We start from the raw sequence: 19,980 nt of genomic DNA on the forward strand, positions 1-19,980 counted from the left end.
CCCCCAGCCTCATAACCCCCACTGGCCTCCCACTTAGACTCTGTGCCCCAGCCGTGCTCAGCAGTTTACAGTCCCCTGAAAACCCCGTGTTGTTACATACACTGTCCAGAACTTTGCACATACACTGTCCAGAACTTTGCACGGTCTGTCCCCTTTCCCACCTCCATGTCCTCCCTCACATTCACGTGATGAACACCTCATCGTCTAGGCCGTGCCTGGGCATCACCTTCTTCAGGACCCTGCCTGTCTTTCCGTGACTTTCATTCTCTTTTCCCATCGGCACACCCCCTAATTTCCCAGGCTTTTTTGTTGTTATTGACTACGGGCTCCTCAAGAGGAGGAAGAATTGTGTGTTTCACTGACTGCTGTCTCCCCTGTGGCTCGCACTTGGTAGACATTCAGATCTGTGGTGTGGGGCTAGACGAAGACGGCACTGGAACCCTGCTGGAGGGAACGGTGTGAGCCTCAGAGCATGGTGGAGGGAAAGTGTAGTGACTGGCATGTTGTTGGATTTGACTAAGGAAAAGGATACCGGGCTCCTGGGAACAGGAGCAGATCACACTGGAATATAAGGCGAGCCCGTACTCCCGTATCGTCTCCTGTGTATACGACGGTGCTTGATGGTGTGGCGGGAGCCAGGCTGCCTGAGTGCACCTGTTGTGTTACCTCTCGCTGTGCACAGATGCCCCCCAAATTCAGTGATATACACCCACCTCTTCACACTCACAGACTCTGGGTCCGGAATTGGGATGGGGCACGATAGGAGCAGCTTTTGCTTGGTGACAACATCCGAGACCTCAGCCGGGGGGCCTCGGAGCCTGGGGTGCCATCAGCAGCCAGGGGCTCACTCATTCCCACGCATGGGGGAAGATGCTAGCTGTCAGCAGGGGCCCTGGGCCATAGCGCCCCACGTGGCTTCTTCACGTGGCTCATGTTGGCGGGCCTCCACAAGGGAGCACTCCGAGAGAGCCGGACAGAAGCTGTGGCACCTTGCATGACCTGGCCTCGGCAGCCCCATGGCGTCACTTCTCCTGGAGTCACAAGCCTGCCCCATGTCAGGAGGAGGGCAGAGAGCCCCCGCATCCTGATGCAGGATGTCACATTGAGGGGTGGGAGATACTGTGGTCGTCCTTTCTTTTTTACGACATACCTAGAAGCAGATCCTACTGGTAAGCGACAAGCAGAACACAGCGGGTCACCCTGGATGTGCCGGCACGAGACGACACAGATGCATGGTTACTGTTTGGGGGCCCGAAGTCTGAAACAAGGCTCCAGCTCGTTCTGGAGCCTCCAGGGGCCAATCTGTGTCCTCGCCTCCCTCAGCTCAGCTTCTAGAGGTGGCTTGCTTTCCTTGGCTCCCGTCCCCCTCCTCACCTCTCCAGCGTCTTCTCTCATTGTGTCTCCTACTTCCTGTTCACCCTCTCGTCTCCTTATAAGGCTCCTTACATTTCAGGGATGACTGTCTTTCTAAATACAGTTTGCCACCCTAAGTTTGAATCCTGTTCTGCCCCTTGCTGCCCATGTGACCTTTGGAAACTTACTTTAACTCTCTGTGCCTTAGTTTCCCCATCTGTACAACAGAGATAACTCTTCCCCAGAGTTGATGTGAAGCTTAAATGAGTTAACATGTGTAAAGCACTTAGAACATTTCCTATTATGTAATCTATATATTTTTCGAAAGTGAAAGTTTATACTAATTTCTGTAGGCAGTGGGGAGTCATTGAAGATCTTAGGGTAAGGGTGTCACAGTGAGAAGCTTGCTGGGGTGTCTTACACTAGCCTTTTCCCTGAGCGATCCTTCTCCCCTCAGAGCCTGCTCTGCATTCTGAAATGACTTCCAAGCTGAAGAGCTACGAATTCCGGGGGAGCCATTTCCAGGTGACTCGGGGGGACTATGCACCTATCCTCCAAAAGGTGGTGGAGCATCTGGAGAAGGCCAAGGTAAGGCTGGCTGGGGGCTGAGGTGTGCAAGCTCCAGATCCCTCTGGGCAGCAAAGACAGGCGTCAGGGTGGGTAGGTGGCCAGAGGTTGACCGACCCCTGCTCACCCCCAGGCGTATGCAGCCAACAGTCGGCAGGAACAGATGCTGGCTCATTACATAGAAAGTTTCACCCAGGGCTCCATCGAGGCCCACAAGAGGGGCTCCCGCTTCTGGATACAGGACAAAGGCCCCATCGTGGAGAGGTGAGGCACCAGCCTTCACCCCGGCTGCGCCCCCCTGCCTGCCCCTCTTCCATCTCTGCCCTTTACTCCCCCAGTTACATCGGGTTCATCGAGAGCTACCGAGACCCTTTTGGTTCCCGTGGAGAGTTTGAAGGTAACTTCTGGGAGGAGGGGGGGGTCAGCTTGCAAATGCTTATCCCATGTTCCCTGAGGGTTCTCCCCTCCCCACTTGGCAATAATAATACAAATAACCAGAACCAGTGTTGACGATTTACCAGGCACTGGGCACTTAGGTATAGGAGCTCGTTTGGACACTGTCCTCCCATGACAATTGGTATCCTCACTTTACAGAAGTGGTTACCGAGGCATAGTTGTTGGCCCAGACTGGCACCTTGGCTCTGAGCCACCTCGCTGTGCTGCCTCTGCTGTCTGATCCGGGCACAGGCCTCTGCCATTCCAAGCCTAGCTTTGCCACTCACCAGCTGTGTGACTGCCCAGCTGGGTAAACCCCATATCTGAGCATCGGTCACTCCCTCTGGGTGTCGTGGGAAATGAGGTATCATATGCAGGCTGCTCAGCACAACGCCAGGCACATAAAAGGTCCTGGGTGTATGGGAGTGTAATTGACATCATGATTGTGAACTTGGCTTGGCTGCTGTCATCCCAGGGCAGGTGGGAAGCCGCCTTGGCCCCCCATGCCTATATCCATACCCCCGCCGGACCCCCCTGTGCGAGGCAGGGCATCCATCTGAGGATTTAGACTTTAGTGCCCAGCCTTATCCTCCCTAGCCCTGGGGACAGAATCTGGAGCATCCAACTGCTGGAAGCCAGAGAGATTAGCCTGGGAGGAGAGAGGACCGCCCCAGCAGCCGGTGGGGAGCTTAGATCTGAGCCCAAAGATGCAGGCCCAGGGCACAGGTGGTGCAGGGGCCAGAGGGGAGGACGGTGTGCACACCTGCAGCTTCCCTGCCTGGGTCCTGATTCTCCAGGCCTCTCTGAGGGCCAAGACCCCAGAACGTCCTAAGCAGCCTTGATCTCAGAGACTCTTTACCTAACTCATTGTAGTTATTAGAAAAGTAGTCCAGGGGCGCCTGGCTGGCTCAGTCAGTAGAGTGTGCGACTCTTGATCTCGGGGTTGTGAGTTCGAGCCCCACACTGGGTGTAGAGATTACTTAAAAATAAAATCTTAAAAAAAAAAAAAAAGGAAAAGTAGTTCTTGTTCACGGTCACAAATTTTGAAAATACATTAAAAAAAATCATCCGCAATTGCTCCTATCTCAAGGTTAAAATTGGGAGTGTACCTTGTGCGGTTTTTTGCGTGTGTTTTTATTTATTTATTTATTTTAAGATTTATCTATTTATTTATTTTCAAGATAGAGTGCAAGCTGGTGGGGGGGGAGCAGAGGGAGAGAGAGAACCCACAAGCAGACTCCCTGGCTGAGCACGGAGCCTGACTTTGGGCCTGATCCCAGGACCTGAGATCATGACCTGAGCTGAAACCAAGAGTCGGCCGCTCAACCAACTGAGCCACCCAGGCGCCCCTGTTTTTTGTTTTTATATAGAGCTATAAACGCTTAAAAATATGTGTGTGTGTGTGATTTAAAAATCCATGTTTGTTGTAAGTAATTGGAACAAGACAGAAGTATGTAGGATAAAATGTGAATTCGGTCCCTGTGACACTCCCCTCCAGAGGTCACCACGGTTCACACGGTTGAGGACAGATCTTTCCACAGCTTTGTTTAAGCACACACACGAAACTTTTAACTTGTCCAGCTAGATGAGATTCTTCTATGGATTGTTCTGCCACTTGATTTTTTCACTGAATATTTTAGATATACTTTCATATCAGTACATATAGACTTACCACGTTCTTTTTATTTTTACTTATTTGTTTATTTTTTTAAGTAGGCTCCACGCCCGATGTGGAGCTTGAACTCATGACCCTGAGATCAAAGGTCAGATGCTCTCCCGACTGAACCAGCCAGACTCCCCTCCTGTTCTTTTTCTTTTTTAAGGATTTTATTGATTTGCTTGAGAGAGAGCGAGAAAGCACAGAGGGAGAGGGAGAGGCAGACTCCCCGCGGAGCAGGGAGCCCAATGCAGGGCTCGATCCCAGGACCCTGAGAGCGTGACCTGAGCCGAAGGCAGATGTTTAACTGACTGAGCCACCCAGGCGCGCCCCCCGCATGTTCTTTTTAATAGCTGCGTAATGTTATAAATTCCCATGACATCTGCTGTTGCACCATGTCTAACGGTTGCATGGTGTGCCGTCATATCTGCCCCCTAATTTATTTAACCAATCCCGGAGGTTGCTTTTTCTTCTTTGCTGTTTTAATCGTCCTGTCTTCCCGACCTGATACATCCGTCCCACCTGACACAGTGGCTCCAGACCGGGAGACTTTGCCAAGTCTAACCAAGTCTAACCCTTGGCCAAGTTAATCCATTCTTTGCAGGAGCCTGACCACGCAGTAGTCTAGGCCAGGCCTTTCCAAGGTATAGTTCATGTAGGAATTACACCAAGAAGGGTTCACAGGAATTACACCAAGAAGGGTTCAGTGCTAAGCAGCAAGGGGTCTTGCCTGCAGGACTCTTCAGTACCTCTACTATGCAAATGTACGTTAGGAATCTCTAAGAAATTAGAGATAGAGCATATAGTATTATCCGAACTTTTTTGACCAGGAAGCCCTTTCTTTATGAAGGCTCTCATAGAAACTGCATTTTATGGAGTGCAACTTTGGGAACGGAAGTTAGGATCCCCGACTACATTAAACCTAAAAGGATCAGTCCCAGGCCTCCTGCGTAGCTGCCTCAGTCACCACCTCACAAGCCGGATGCTCTAGCCATGCAGGACAGTTCAGTCGCCCCCAAAGGAAGAACGTGTATTTTGCTCATGCAGTCCCTTCCACTGGGGATCTGACCTTCACCCACCACCATCTGTGTGCTCCCTGCCATCTCCTTTAAGATCCATCTCAGATGTTACCCAGTGAAGTCTTCTCTACATCCCACCCACCCCAGTGACCTCCACGAAGGCGGGGCCAGGCCTGGGTCCCTGTTCTCCCCACTGGCCCGCAAAGGGTACTGCACGCAGCAGACACGAGTACCTGCGTGATGGCTGGAGGCGTCGTGGAGTTGAGTGGGGTACGGGACCCCTCCTGAGCCCTGCCAGCCCACAGCCCACCTCCGTCCCTACAGGCTTTGTGGCCATGGTGAACAAGGCCATGAGCGCCAAGTTTGAGTGCCTGGTGGCAAGTGCAGAACAGCTGCTGAAGGAGTTGCCCTGGCCCCCGGCCTTCGAGAAGGACAAGTTCCTCACCCCCGACTTCACCTCCCTGGACGTTCTCACCTTCTCTGGCTCTGGCATCCCTGCTGGCATCAACATCCCCAACTGTGAGCTTCCTCAAGCCGCAACAGTGGCCCCTACGAGTCACCCCTCCCCCTGCGCACCGTTGTCCTGGCCACGTGCCCCGCTCAGTTCTCCGGCCCAGCCCCATCCTCTTGTCTAGACTCCTTATCCATGGCCCTTGATTTTTGTGTCTTTTCCCTGGTTCTCTCCCCACCTTCTCCAGATGACGACCTGCGGCAGACGGATGGCTTCAAGAATGTGTCGCTGGGGAACGTGCTGGCTGTGGCCTATGCCACGCAGCGGGAGAAGCTGACCTTCCTGGAGGAGGAGGACAAGGTGGGCACCGGCAGCCCAAGGTTGGGGGCAGGCCTGGCCTGACGGCGAACACACGAAGGCTGGGAGCCCAGTGCATGGAGAGGGAAGAGCACGGCTGCCGTCCTGGCTCTGCCACTTCCTGGCCTGGTGGCCCTGACACTTGGCCTGTTGGCTCACCTGCCAGACCATGGAAGCAGTCCCTTTCCTCCAGGTGGTTGCAAGGATGAGATGGGCCGAGCGGGGGCCCCATGGATCCTGGCAGGAAGGAGGCCACAGGCCCTCAGCTTGGCAGCGGTGGCATCAGCAGGCTGTGTGGCTGTTGTGGGCCGGATAGCATGGGCCTCTGCTTGTCTTGGCAGGACCTGTACATCCGCTGGAAGGGGCCCTCCTTTGATGTGCAGGTGGGACTGCATGAGCTGCTGGGCCACGGCAGCGGCAAGCTCTTCGTGCAGGTGAGACCTGGCAGCTCCCCTCCCCCATGATCCACCTGCCCAGGGCGAAGCTCTTTGTCTTTGCCCTCAGGGGCTTTGGATCAGGTGGGGAAAATGGCCCCTAAAGGAGGGAAGTTCCTATCTCACCCTCTCCCGAGATGCCCCGGGAGCCCCAAGGGTGCAAGGCCCGCAGGACAGTCCAGCTGAGGTCACCTGCACTGGAGGAATGGCTTGGCTCAGGCCAAGGAAGCCTGCCCTGGAGGTGTGACTCAGCCAGCCCCAGGGACAGGGAGGCTCTGAAGGGCAGTCTCTGCAGGCTCCCAGTCCTGAGGCTGCGGCATGGTCTGTCTTTGGACTACTATTCCCTGGAAAACCTGTACCTTTCCAGGTATTAATAAGGAGTGAGTCGCTTCTCGCGAGAACAGCCCCTTCCTGCCAACCAGAGTGGCTGGAGCCCCTGTGACACCCACTTAGGAAATATAAAGAAGACAGACAGCCTTTCTACCAGGCTGAGGAGAGCCCATTAAGGAACCCTAGCACGGAAATGCACAGACGAGATGACCAGAGGCGGGCAGGGCCAGGACATCAGAGAGAGCGGGGTTCTGGTTTGGGTCTGCTCCCTGCAAGGTGGAGCACGTCCCTGAGTCAGGAGGGGCTGGAGGTCAGGACAATTCAGAGAGCAGCGAATGGGGGCAGTAGCCTGGCCCTGGGCCTTGTCCAAGCTTTGAAGTCAAGGGACGTGGGAACAAATGTGGCCACTCTGTGTCCTTGCACAAGTCAGTTCTCCTTACTGAGCCTCAGTTGGCCCCTCTGTCAAGCAGGGACCCTGACCGCTATCATACGGGCCATCCTGAGGAATAAAAGCAAATCCCTAGGGCTTGCCTGATACAGTAGGCCCTCTGGAAATGGGTTTACTGTCAAGAGATAGCGTGTGTGGAGGTTATGTGCTCTGATTCCACTTTGGGGCTCACAGTCACTGGGCCTCATTTCCCTCCTTTGTGAAGTGGGGTAATAGAACCTTCCGGGGGGGTGGGGTTGTGAGGAATAAATGGATGGTGCATAAAAGACACTTGGCACACGGAGTGGATCACAAGACTGATGCTTATCGGAGGTAGAGAATCCCAGGCTGTGGTCTCTGCCAGCGTGGGGAGAGGGGCTGGGAAGCATGTAGGGGGGCAGCAGCCAAGCTTTCTAGCCCATCCACTGGTACATGTCTGGGGTCCGGAGATCCCGGGGCTGGGTTTTCACGTGGCTGGGGGCTCTGAGAGGGCAGCCAGGGTCACAGGACTCCGGTTCAGAGGCGGCAGCACACGGATGGCACTCAAATCCCCGGGCTGAAGTACTGGGCTGGGATAGAGGCACCTTTCCCTCACTTGCCCCATGTCCTGACTCTTCCGCAGGACGAGAAAGGAGCATTTAACTTCGACCAGGAGGCAGTGATCAACCCAGAGACGGGGGAGCAGGTGAGGGCGGCCTCGCCGGAGCCCCCCGGGACTGGGAGGCGGGGCCTGGCTGGGGTGGCAGCTGCCCCTGAGCCTACTTCCTGGGCCTCCCCTCCCAGATTCAGAGCTGGTACCGGAGCGGGGAGACCTGGGACAGCAAGTTCAGCACCATCGCCTCTAGCTACGAAGAATGCCGCGCTGAAAGTGTGGGCCTCTACCTCTGCCTCGACCCCCAAGTGCTGGAGTACGGGCCGCAGGCGGGGGGGGTGGGCCTCCCTTGTGGACAGAGGGCGCACTGGCGGGGGTCAGGACCCAGGCAGCCTCTGACTGCCCCTGCCACCTCCCTGTCCCTCCGCCAGGATCTTTGGCTTCGAGGGGGCTGATGCGGAAGATGTGATCTACGTGAACTGGCTCAACATGGCTCGGGCTGGGCTGCTCGCTCTGGAGTTCTACACCCCGGAGGCCTCCAGCTGGAGACAGGTGGGAGCCAGCAGGGGGAGGCCTGCCGCGGGGGCCAAGGTCAGGATTCTAGGTGTAGGGATGGGACAACCACATCTCCCTAAGAGGCACATGAACTGGGTTTAATCCCAGACTCCACTGCTTATGGGGGTAAGTCACACTGTTGTGAGCCTCAGTGTCCCTGTCTGTGCAATGGGAGTGATAATCTCCCGGCTCACCTCTCAGGGCAAATCAAATTAGGTGATTTTACTACGACTGGTAATAGCTGACTTGTGTCAGACTTAACTCAGCCACACACGGTTCTAAGCACTGAATTAACTCTTTGTTCCCTGTGTCAACCCCAGGAGGTAGGTGCTATTATTACTCTCACTTTAGAGATGAGGAAATTGAGGCACAAAGAGATTGAGTAACTTGCTGGTAAGTAGCAGAGCCAGGATTCCAATCCAAGCAGTCTGCCTCCAGAGCTGTTAGGCTAGGCTGCTCGGTTATGACATGTACTTTGGAAATAGGGTGAACAATAGGAATGTTCTTAAAAGTCATACAAGTATGTTTGGAGGAGGCAATCTTATGTCATCAGAACAACACACGTTTTAGAGTCGGGAAACTTAGGTCTGAGACCTTGATCTCCCTTAACAACGGTGTGACCCTGTGTGACACTTCACCTCTCTGGGGCTCTGTTTTGTCATCTGTAAACTGGGGTTCATGATGCCCACTTGGTCCCACTGTTGAATGCAAACAAGATTGTAGAAGAGAACGTGCTTGGTGACCTGGATTGTATCTGCTATCAGCAGAGTGGGCTCTGGAGCAGCGAAGGGCATGGTGGTTGGTAAGGGAAGCACAGGGCTCTGGGATCTGCCTGGAAATGGCCTTCCTGTTTCCCAGGGCAGCCTGCCTTCCCTTGTGAGCGGAGAGGGGTGGAAGCATTTAAGGGGAGAGGAATAGGCAGAAAAGACCCACAGAGTGAGGAAAGTGGTGAGAATAATCGACAATTAATGAGCACGTACTATATATCAGGCTTTGAACCAAGCTTCTGATGTGTCTTATCTCAGGGATATAAATGATTCCTTTCTTCTTGGCTCCGGCAGGCTCACATGCAGGCCCGGTTTGTGATCCTGAGGGTCTTGCTGGAGGCTGGCGAGGGACTCGTTACTGTCACCCCCACCACAGGCGCTGATGGGCGCCCAGATGCCCGGGTCCGCCTTGACCGCAACAAGATCCGGCCTGTGGGCAAGCCCGCCCTGGAGCGGTTCCTGAGGAAACTTCAGGTAAGTGGAGCCCTCTTGCCCGCCAGCCTCACCCTGTCTCCCCACCCTCGAGCACTGCCTCGTAGCCTTCTGATCATCCGTTCGATTGTTCATTCATTCATTCATCCATCAGACAAGTGTGTATACTAAGTGTTACCATATGCCAGGCACTGAGCATAAGTTGTAAGCAGTTTCTTATGTTGTAGTGAATGTGTAAACAATAGTGAATGAGATGATTTCAAATCATGACAAGAGCTGTAAAGACAATAAAACTTGGTGTTACGATAGCAAATGAGATTAGAGGGGAAAGGAATGCAGAGCCTCCTTAGCCTGGGTGGTCAGGGAAGGCTTCCTGGAGGAGATGGCGTTTAAGCTGCAATTTGAGTGCCAGGCAGGAACCAGCTATGAGAAGGTCTAAGAGCAGAAGAAACAGAAAGCACAAAGTCTGGTTTGGAGACTGGAATGAGCTTTGTGGGTTGAGGGACAGAAGGAGGCCTGGAGCTTAGTGGGTGAAGGACAGTGGTCAGCATGGCCCTGGCTTCCCTCCTACGTAGGAATGCTTAGAGTTGGGACCTTTTGGGGTTCTGATGTCAGTATTAACCAGCCATGTAATTGGGGCAAACAAACTCTGCTTTGCTGGGCCCCACTTTTCTCATCTGTTAAATGGGATACATCCCCTGCCTCACCAGGCAGGAAGCAAATGACACAACATACTGAGCAAATAGAATGTTGCGAATCCAAGCCAGTGTGACATTAGGTGTGGCCCATGGACTGGCAGCATCAGCATCACCCAGAAGCAGCCAACAAATGCAGATTCCTGGGCACCACCCCAGACCGGATTCAGAAATTGTGAGAGCAGGGCCCAGGAATCTGCATGTTCACCTGCCTGCCAGGTGAGTCTGACGTTCAGCAAAGTTTGAGAACCACTCAAGGCCCGCTCTTCACTGTGCAGTACCTTCCATTGGAACTGGGTCCTGCCGGCTTTTTCAACCGATAGAAGGCCCAGCCTTCAGTTCAGCAAATATCTCCATGATGATACTCCCAGCTGTTTTCAGAAAGGATTTAACGCATTTTTTAATAAAAGTTATGTGTTTGGCCATTAAAGTAAAATAAAATCAGAAATTAAAAATCAGGGGGCGCCTGGGTGGCACAGTGGTTAAGCGTCTGCCTTTGGCTCAGGGCGTGATCCCGGCGTTATGGGATCGAGCCCCACATCAGGCTCTTCTGCTATGAGCCTGCTTCTTCCTCTCCCACTCCCCCTGCTTGTGTTCCCTCTCTCGCTGGCTGTCTCTATCTCTGTCAAATAAATAAATAAAATCTTTAAAAAGAAAAAAAAGAAATTAAAAATCAGGTGACTCAGTAGGTTGAGCATCTGTCTTCGGCTCAGGTCATGATCCCAGGATCCTGGGATCGAGCCCTGCATCAGGCTCCCTGCTCAGTGGGGAGCTTGCTTCTCCCTCTCCCACTCCCCCCACTCATGTGCTCTGTCACTCTGCTCTCTCTCTCAGATAAATAAAACTTAAAAAAAATCAGTAGAAGCAGGGGCTCCTGGGTGGCTCAGTAGGTTGTGTCCAACTCTTGATTTCGGCTCAGGTCATGATCTCAGGGTCCTGGGATTGAGCCCCGCATCAGGCTGTGCACTCAGCATGGAGTCTGCTGGAGATTCTCTCCCTCTTCGTTTCCCTCTGCTCCTCGCCCTGCTCTCTCTCTCTCAAATGAATAAAATCTTAAAAAAAAAAAATCAGGGGCGCCTGGGTGGCACAGCGGTTAAGCGTCTGCCTTCGGCTCAGGGCGTGATCCCAGCGTTATGGGATCGAGCCCCACGTCAGGCTCCTCCCCTGTGAGCCTGCTTCTTCCTCTCCCACTCCCCCTGCTTGTGTTCCCTCTCTCGCTGGCTGTCTCTCTCTCTGTCAAATAAATAAATAAAATCTTAAAATAAAAAAATCAGTAGATGCAAAATGCAGTATGGGTCTTGGATCTGGAATAGAAAAAGGTCATTAATGGGACAACTAGTGAAATTTAAAAAAGCCTAGAGTTTAGCTGATAGTAATGCACCAGTTTTATACAGTGTTAACAACAGGAGAAACTGGGCAAGGGGCATATGCAAACTCTGTTCTATCTTTGCAACTTTTCTCTCTATCTTGAATTATTCTGAAGTAGTTTGTTAATAATAATAAGTCCTACTGGATGAAAGAATCAAATCTGCCAAGTCCTAGTCCGATGATGAACTGGGACTGAGTATCGAACAAGCACAGAGTGTCCCATTCGAGGGACTGAGCCAGTTGGGTCTCTGTGTAAGAGGAATCGTTCAGCAGGACAGACAGTCTCCTCAGCAATAGCTTTACAGGACGCATGGAATATGGAAGCATCGTTGGTGTGGCTCTTTGTCTTATCAGCCCCCTAGCAAAAGCCAAGAGCACAGCAAGGAGATAGCAAGTAGGGAGGACGAAGACATTTCCAGAAGGAGAGGCTTCAGCCAGGGTCACAAACGCTGTCCGTTTTGGCTCACCTTGTGTTGTGTATAAATCTGTATTTCTGGGGGCGCCTGGGTGGCACAGCGGTTAAGCGTCTGCCTTCGGCTCGGGGCGTGATCCCGGCGTTATGGGATCGAGCCCCACATCAGGCTCTTCTGCTATGCCTGCTTCTTCCTCTCCCACTCCCCTGCTTGTGTTCCTTCTCTCGCTGGCTGTCTCTATCTCTGTCGAATAAATAAATAAATAAAAAAAATTTAATAAAAAAAAAATAAAATAAATCTGTATTTCTGGCTTCTCAGGAGGACTGGCATCAGTAGGCTCAAGTCCCATGTAAACAATGGGCAGAAACAGCAGCAGCCCCCACATCTGGGCATTTGGACATGGCATGACTCTCCGCTTCACCAGGCCTCCCGTTACTTGTCCCGCCTCCCACTGGCATCCATGTTACCGGCTTTCCGGTTTAAGCTGCTGGGGTCTGACATGTCGGCTTGGCGAATGTGTCTCTGCTACTTTCTGTGTGCTCCGTACTACTGGGAAGAGAGAAAGATGAGATGTTCTCTCTCACTGTCCCTCCGGAGGTCCCTCCCCCGCCCCCCGGAGAATCCTTATAACCCTGGGTCTGAGGGGTGGAGGCTTACTTGGAGGGAGCCCTAGGAGGAGTCCTACTTTGCCACCTGCAAACTGGCCACAGTAAGGATCAGACCCACAAAATGTCAGATATTTGGAAAAGAACCAAATGGAACTCCCAGAAATAAACTGTATCACCACTGAAACTAAAAATAGGCAGGTTAAACAGGTTTGAGATCCAGCTAAAGGCAAAAGAAAGTATACAGCGTGTAGCACAGAGACCAAGATAGAAAATTTAAGAGAGGTGAAGAGTCACGGGGGACAGTGTGGAAAGGGCTAAGGTGTGTAAACTGAAGCTGCAAGAGGAAAGGAGAGCGAGAAGGTGGGAGAAGGCATTAAATAAAAATTTAAAATAAAATGAAATAAATAAATCTTTAAAAAAATAAAGATGGGGGAGGGGCAGCAAGAGGGGGTAAAGGAGAGAAGCAGAATCCTTGCTGAGTGCGGAGCCTCAGGTCTCAATTCCATGACCCCGAGATCACGACCTAAGTGAAAACCAAGAGTCGGAGGCTCAACTGACTGAGCCTCCCAGGCGCCCCAAAAAGAATTTTCTTAACTGATAATGTCTCAGAAAATGAAAATACAGTCACTATCATTTGTTCAAACACTAAAACAGTCCCTTAAAAATCAGAAAAAAAAGACAAAAATGCTCCCTATCTCCACTTCTGATCAACAGTTTGCTGAAGGGATTAGCTTTTGGAAGGAAACAAGACAATAGGCATTAAAAAGGAAGGAATAAAACTCTTCATGTTGCAGATTATATGCCTAGGCATGTCAAAAGAATCTACAAACAAACTGATGAAATCAATAAGTTTCATAAGGTTGAATAAAGTCCCAAGGGGAGGAACGCCTGGTTGGCTCAGTCGGTTAAGCATCTGCCTTTGACTTAGGTCATGATCCTCGGGTCCTGGGATCCAGCCGCCTGACCAGCAGAAAGCCTGCTTCTCCCTCTCCCTCTGCCCCTACCCTCCCCCCACCCCTGGCTCGTGTGCTCTCTCTTGCTCACTCTGCTCTCTCTCTCAAATAAAGTAAGAGAAAAAAGTCCTAAGAGGGTTTTTCATGGAACTTGACAAGCTGATTGCAAAATTTATTATTTATTTATTTTAAGAGTGTGCAAGAGTTGGGGGGGGAGGTGCAGAGGGAGGGAGAGAATCCCAAGCAGACTCCCCACTGTGTGCAGAGCCCCATGCAGGGCTCGAGCTCACAACCCTGAGATTATGACCTGAGCCAAAGTCGAGAGTTGGACGCTCAACTGACTGAGCCCCCCAGGCACCCTGATTGTGAAATTTAGACGGAAGCATAAAGGATCACCAATAAGGAGCCAAGACACTCCTGAAGCAAAACAGGTTGGCGGACTCGTTCCCCCAGATACCAAAATTTATTCTAAGATAATTAAGTTCGGTCCGGCCCTGGGGCAGGAATAGACAAATTGACCAGTGGAACAGAACCAAGAACCAGGCTTTGACTCTGGTGTGTGACAGAAGGGACATTGCACACCACGAGAGAAGGGAGGGACCATTTAACAAGTCATGCTGACAACAGGTTATCCTCATGCAGAGACAAACTGGATTTCCGCCTTCCGCCATACACAAAGTCAGTCCCAGGGTTCATGGCTTACGTAGAAAACGCAAAATTTTTAACAGAGAAGAATATCTTCATGTCCTCAGAGTGAAGGAGAATTTCTCTAAGCACAAGAAGCACTAGCCATCAAGGATGAGATCAGTCCCTTTACTTCAAAGATAGCTTTTTGGGGGGTACCTGGCTGGCTCAGTCGGTGGGGCATGTGGCTCTTGATCTCAGGGTTTTAAGTTCGAGCCCCATGTTGGGTGTAGAGATTACTTTAAGTCTTTTAAAAATAAATAAATACATAAATAAAATTAAAAATACAAATAAGAGTGGCTTTTATTCATCAAAGTTACCATAAAGGAGAAGACAAGTCTTAAACTAGGATAGGGTCTTTACCACTTAAGTGTGAACAAAAGGTTAGTATTTAAATATATAAAGAACTTAAAAAACAAAACAAAAAAAAAACAGCGAGGAAGAATAGACAACCCTGCAGAAAAATAAGCAACACTCATGAACCGAAGACAAAAACGAGTAACACATCAGCTTATGGGAAGATGTTCAATCTCTTGAGCAATCGGGAAAGCACGGCTTAAACCACATGAGCTCTATACCCACCAGCTTGGCAAAAATGAAGAACTGCCGACAGCGGCCTGGCACGCAGAGCGGGCAGGGCTGCCAGCCGCCGCCTCCGGGAGCTCGGAGAGCAGCCTGGGCTCGTTGACCTCCAGAGCACCGATTCTCCCCGGGAAACCTGCATCCGTTCATTCTGTTCAGCAGGAGGTGCCCAGGGTGTCCACAGCGGTGCTGAATGGCAGATAGCCCCGCTGTCCCCGTCGCCGGAAGAGATGCACCTGTGGGTGTTTGTACGGGGAACCGTGGACAGCAGTGAGGAGGGTGAACTAAGGCTGCGTGCCCGAACACAGACGAACCTCACACGGAGCTCGAGCAGAAAAAGCAAATCACAGGACATAAGCAAAAGTTAAAATAACATGGTCCAGAGTGGAATTCAGGGAACATAAGGGAATGATAAGCACAGAATCGAGGATTATTTCCTCAGACAGGAAGCCCCGGCATGCAGTCAAGGGAAGAGTTAATTTGGGGCCCCTTGCTGGTTCAGTAAGTAGGCCATGCGACTCTTTTTTTTTTTAAAGATTTTATTTATTTTGGGGGGTGGTGAGGGACAGAGGGAGAAGCAGACTCCTTGCTGAGCAGGGGGCCCGACACAGGGCTCAATCTTGGAACGCCGGGATCATGACCTGAGCCGAAGGCAGGGGACTCAACCCACTGAGCCACCCAGGCGCCCCAATCACGCGACTCTTGATGTCAGGGTTGTGAGTTCAAGCCTCGTATTGGGCATGGAACCTACTTAATTAAAAAAATAAAAATTAGGGGCGCCTGGGTGGCGCAGTCGTTAAGTGTCTGCCTTCGGCTCAGGGCGTGATCCCAGAGTTCTGGGATCGAGCCCCACATCAGGCTCCTCTGCTAGGAGCCTGCTTCTTCCTCTCCCACTCCCCCTGCTTGTGCTCCCTCTCTCTCTGGCTGTCTCTGTCAAATAAATAAAATCTTCAAAAAAAAAAAAATCAAACTACTTTCTAAAAAAAAAATTTTTTTTTAAGTTTTTTTAATTAAAAAAAGGAGGGAACTAACTCTTAAGGTGGGTGCTGGTTGTATGGGTGTCTTATTATATTTTATAACCTATGTATTATATTCTTTATAACCTATATATTAAAGCCTAATATATATACTGTGTATTTTATGGGTGTGATAAAAATTTTTTCAAAGAGGATGATGGTAATGCTTTCTCTGTCTACAACTCAAATGAGAAACATTAGCTTCACTTTACTAGGCACTTACTATGAGCTAAGCCCTTGATCTACATTTCTCCCGTATTCAGCACAGTAATACGGTGAGAGAGCAGATACCGTCCAGGGTGGGCACAACCGGCTGGGGCCCCTGGCAAAGCCCCATGGGGGCATGGGGGTTGCTCGTCATAAGCAGTAATCCCTTCTGCCTTCCCACAGGTGTTGAAGTCCACAGGAGATGTGGCCGGAGGCAGGGCCCTGTATGAGGGGTACGCGGCAGTCACTGATGCGCCCCCTGAGTGCTTCCTCACCCTCAGGGACACAGTGCTGCTCCGCAAGGAATCTCGGAAGCTCATCGTTCAGCCCAACACTCGCCTTGAAGGTAATGGACTCCCCAGCCCCCTTTGATGGACAAACGAGGCCTGGAACCCATCCCTGGGCTCAGGAAAGGCTCCCTGGGGTGACTCCTGCCTCTCTCCCTCCCTGCCCCAGGCCTCCCCATGCCAAATCCTAGGCCCCAAACCTTGGCATCTGTCACCACCACCCCACACACGCTGGGCTGTGCTGCTTATAACACAGCAACCGGAGGTTTATGAAAGGCCCACAGAGCAGGGGCTAGTGGAACAGACAGACCCCGGGCTTATGGGGAGGCCAGGCATGGTCCTGGAGAATCAGGCCTGTCGATGCCTGGGGATGAGGTGAGGGGGAGGCATGAGCTGGAACCCAGCAGGCTGGTGGAACCCAAAGGACAGTGTGACTCTGCAGAGCCCAGGGGAGAGATCACAGCCCCCTGAGCCCTCTCCCTTCTCAGGTGATGACTCTGTTTCCAGAAGCCCTTACCCTGTCTCCGCTGCACCTGTACCTGTTGTATTAGAGGCCCTTGCTGCATTCACTTTCCTCTCACGTCCTGACCTGTCTTTCCTGATGCTGGTCACGTGGGGCACCTAAGCAGGGGTGGCCCCACGCAGCGTCAGAGCTTCCGAGCTGCCCTGTGACCTTGTTTTCATCCATAGAGCAGTGTTGATTGTGTGCTGACCCTGCAGCAAACCTGGATTAGGGACTTCTTCCAGCTCTTACTGCTTCCCGTGGCTTTGCTCTTTAAATCCTCACCACATTGGGATGCCTGGGTGGCTCAACGGGTTAAGTGTCTGCCTTTGGCTCAGGTCATGATCCTGGGGTCCTGGGATGGAGTCCCACATGGGAGGGGGGGGCTCTTTGCTCAGCGGGGAGCCTGCATCTCCCTCTGCCTGCTGCTCCCCCGCTTGTGCTCTCTCTCTCTGACAAATAAATAAATAACATCTTCCATCAATCAATCCTCACCAGAGGGGCCCCCAGCTGGCTCAGTCAGTAGACCGTGTGACTCTTGATCTTGAGGTCGTGAGTTCAAGCCCCACATTGGGCATAGAGCTCACTTATAAAAATGAAATAAATCCTCACCATAACCCAATGTGGTAGTTACAGTTTACATTTTACAGTTAAGAAAACTGAGGCACAGAGACAAAATCGCTTGAGGCTTGCAGCTCTTTCCTAGAGTCAGATTAAGGGTGCTCCTCACTCCCACAGTCACGGGCAGTTGTGAAGGGTTAATGAAATAATGACCTTCTACTGGCGAGGAAAACATTTGAGAGGCTTATTTCCAACTCTTTGTGCTGCCCTCCAGAGGCCCCGGGGGATTTGGCCCTGACCCCTGGCAGGCCTCAGGGACCCCTCCTGGCTCACTGGCCTCCAGGCTCATGGCCTTTCCATTTCTCCAACCCCCTGAGCTCTCCCCACTCCCATAGCCTTTGCACTCACTGTTTCCTCTGCTGGGCACAGTCCTCCCCCAATCTTTGGTTGGTCCTTCCTGTCATTTTGGTCTCTGTTAAATGACACCTCCCGGGAGAGGCTGTCCCTGACCCCTCAACCTAAAGTAATCCCTTCATGCTCCATCCGTCGGCTATTTTCCCATCGTCCTTGCTTCCACGTTAGCAGGAATGGCACATCCCCAGCAAGCAGCTAGTATAGGGCCTGGCACACAGGAGCTGCTCGATGCATGTCAAGTGAGTAAATGGACAAATCATGCTGGACACATAGTAAGTGCTCATTACAATATCATCTCTTTGATTGTCCAGCCCTGTGTGGGCCCGTGGGGATGGAGAGGTGAATCAGACCCAGGCCCTTGCCTCAAGTAGCTCACAGTCCATCAGGAATAAGACCTAGAGAAAAATGATCACACCCAGGGAACGTTAATAAGCATCCAAGAGGCCCAAATGGTGGTCTGAACACTTAGAGAAGGGAAGATCACATTCACCTTTGAGGGAATCAGGGAAGGTTCTGGGGAGGAAGTGATTAAACTAAGCCTGAAGAGCAAGGTGGGGTTTTCAAAGGTATGATGGCGGTGGTGGTGGTGATGGCGATGATGGTGATGATGGTGAAGATGACGAGTAACTTGTGAGGACTTCTGTGTGCCAGTCACTGGGTAGAACTTCGCATGGATTAACTCCCAACAACCCCAGGAGGAAGTTATTGCCCCCATTTTTCAGGTAGAAACTGAGACACTGAGGGGCCATGTATTTGCCTGAGGTGAACAATTAGTGGGTGGCAGAACCAGGATTCGAACATGTGCTGTCTGAACCCAAAGCCCGTGCTCTTAGCTACACACCCCCCATAGTGCCACAGAGCACAACAAGGCTCTCTGAGTGGGTAGAGCAGTGGGAGTAGGTTGGAGGGAAAGGCTTCCTGTGAGTGTTCAGGGGACCCTTGGAGCAGCCCATGAGTTAAATGGGTGCCCTTTTGGCCCTGCTGGGTGCTCGAGATAACGATGCTGGTGACTGCTGGAGCTTGGTGAGCATTCACTCAGTGCGTTGTATCTAATCACCGTAGCTTCTTGAGAGAAGAGGTGCTGTGCTCACTCCCGCTTTATAGCTGAGGAAAATGAGGCTTAGTGAGGTTGTGAAACTTGTCCAAGGTCCCACAGTAGACAGAGGTGAAGCAACTGTTGGACCATAAGCTCCTGGACGCCAAAGACTGTCTGTTTAACCTAACATGGCACCAGAGTATATGCTTACTAAGTGAATGAATGATGAACGCAACAATTCACTGAATGCTCCCCGTTTAATGCTTCCTTTTTCGTAGGGTTGTTGTGAGGATTGAATTAGATGATAAAACCCTGAGCACAATATTTGGCACACAGTCGAAGAGCTCAGGAAGAGCTACCTGCTCCTATGATTATGATTGTGGTTATCTGCTTCCTATTAAGCCCTTTTCCTGCTGCTTTTTCTCCTTCTCCCCAGGCTCAGAAGTGCAGCTTCTTGAATACGAGGCCTCGGCTGCTGGCCTCATCCGATCCTTCTCCGAGCGCTTCTCAGAGGATGGGCCCGAGTTGGAGGAGGTCCTCACCCAGCTGGCGACAGCTGATGCCCGGTTCTGGAAGTCCCCCAGTGAGGCCCCATCTGGCCAGGCTTGAGAGAGATTTATGCAGCTCCTCCCCCAGCTCCATCAAACCAGGGCTGCAAGTGGCCCCCTTCCCTGAGTGTGCTGGGGGAGGAGCGGGAGCTCGGACCTTGGTGCTACCTCAGCCGTGGGTGGTGACACTAACCCCTTCCGTGTGTCGGCACTTTCCAGTTTACCGAGTGCTTCTCCGGTGTTCTCTCATTTGATCTGCACTGCCCTTGGTAGAGTGGGCAGGGCCCGGCTCCTTATCCTGCTTCCCAGATGAGGGCATGGAGTTCTGAGAGGTGACCTGTCTAGATGCTCCAGGACTCAGAACCTCTCCCAACCCAGTGTTCTTCGTGTATTACTTTTATAACCAGAAAATAAACATAAGAAACCACCACCATCTTTGCCATGTGTGCGAATCCTTGCCTTTGCCTCGCTTCTCATTTGCGCCCAGCAGGGTAATGGGATCAAGGCCTGCGGAAGGGAAGGAAGGTCAATTTTAGGTTCCCCTCTACAACAGCGTTTTGTCACCTCTAAACGATGAGACACAGCCACAAGGAGGAACGTGGCACGATTTTTACAGTCCTCCTTTTTGGCATTTCCTGTATTTTAAAATACTCCAGGAACCTAAAAGCTGGAAACTCTCGATTTCAGTCAATCCTAGGATTTAATCTCTTAAGCAACTGTGCTTTGTTTC

General features: G+C 51.7%; 1 protein-coding gene across 4 annotated transcripts in view; it reads left to right on the forward strand.

Annotated features, from left to right (window-relative positions):
- DPP3 (dipeptidyl peptidase 3) overlaps window positions 1-19,683 on the forward strand; it is a 37,178-nt gene extending 17,495 nt beyond the window's left edge. For all 4 annotated transcript variants that reach the window (XM_011235494.3, XM_011235495.3, XM_011235497.3 and 1 more), the window contains exons 7-18: window positions 1,811-1,941; window positions 2,054-2,184; window positions 2,259-2,317; window positions 5,356-5,550; window positions 5,730-5,842; window positions 6,181-6,273; window positions 7,653-7,715; window positions 7,814-7,938; window positions 8,054-8,174; window positions 9,239-9,418; window positions 16,086-16,248; window positions 19,139-19,683. In XM_011235494.3, the coding sequence (XP_011233796.1) occupies window positions 1,811-1,941; window positions 2,054-2,184; window positions 2,259-2,317; window positions 5,356-5,550; window positions 5,730-5,842; window positions 6,181-6,273; window positions 7,653-7,715; window positions 7,814-7,938; window positions 8,054-8,174; window positions 9,239-9,418; window positions 16,086-16,248; window positions 19,139-19,311 (1,547 nt within the window). In that variant the 3' untranslated portion in view covers window positions 19,312-19,683. The remainder of the gene's footprint in view (window positions 1-1,810; window positions 1,942-2,053; window positions 2,185-2,258; window positions 2,318-5,355; window positions 5,551-5,729; window positions 5,843-6,180; window positions 6,274-7,652; window positions 7,716-7,813; window positions 7,939-8,053; window positions 8,175-9,238; window positions 9,419-16,085; window positions 16,249-19,138) is intronic.
- Window positions 19,684-19,980: the final 297 nt, after the last annotated feature.

Source organism: Ailuropoda melanoleuca, chromosome 16 (assembly GCF_002007445.2).
Source record: "Ailuropoda melanoleuca isolate Jingjing chromosome 16, ASM200744v2, whole genome shotgun sequence".
Classification (NCBI taxonomy): Eukaryota; Metazoa; Chordata; class Mammalia; order Carnivora; family Ursidae; genus Ailuropoda; species Ailuropoda melanoleuca.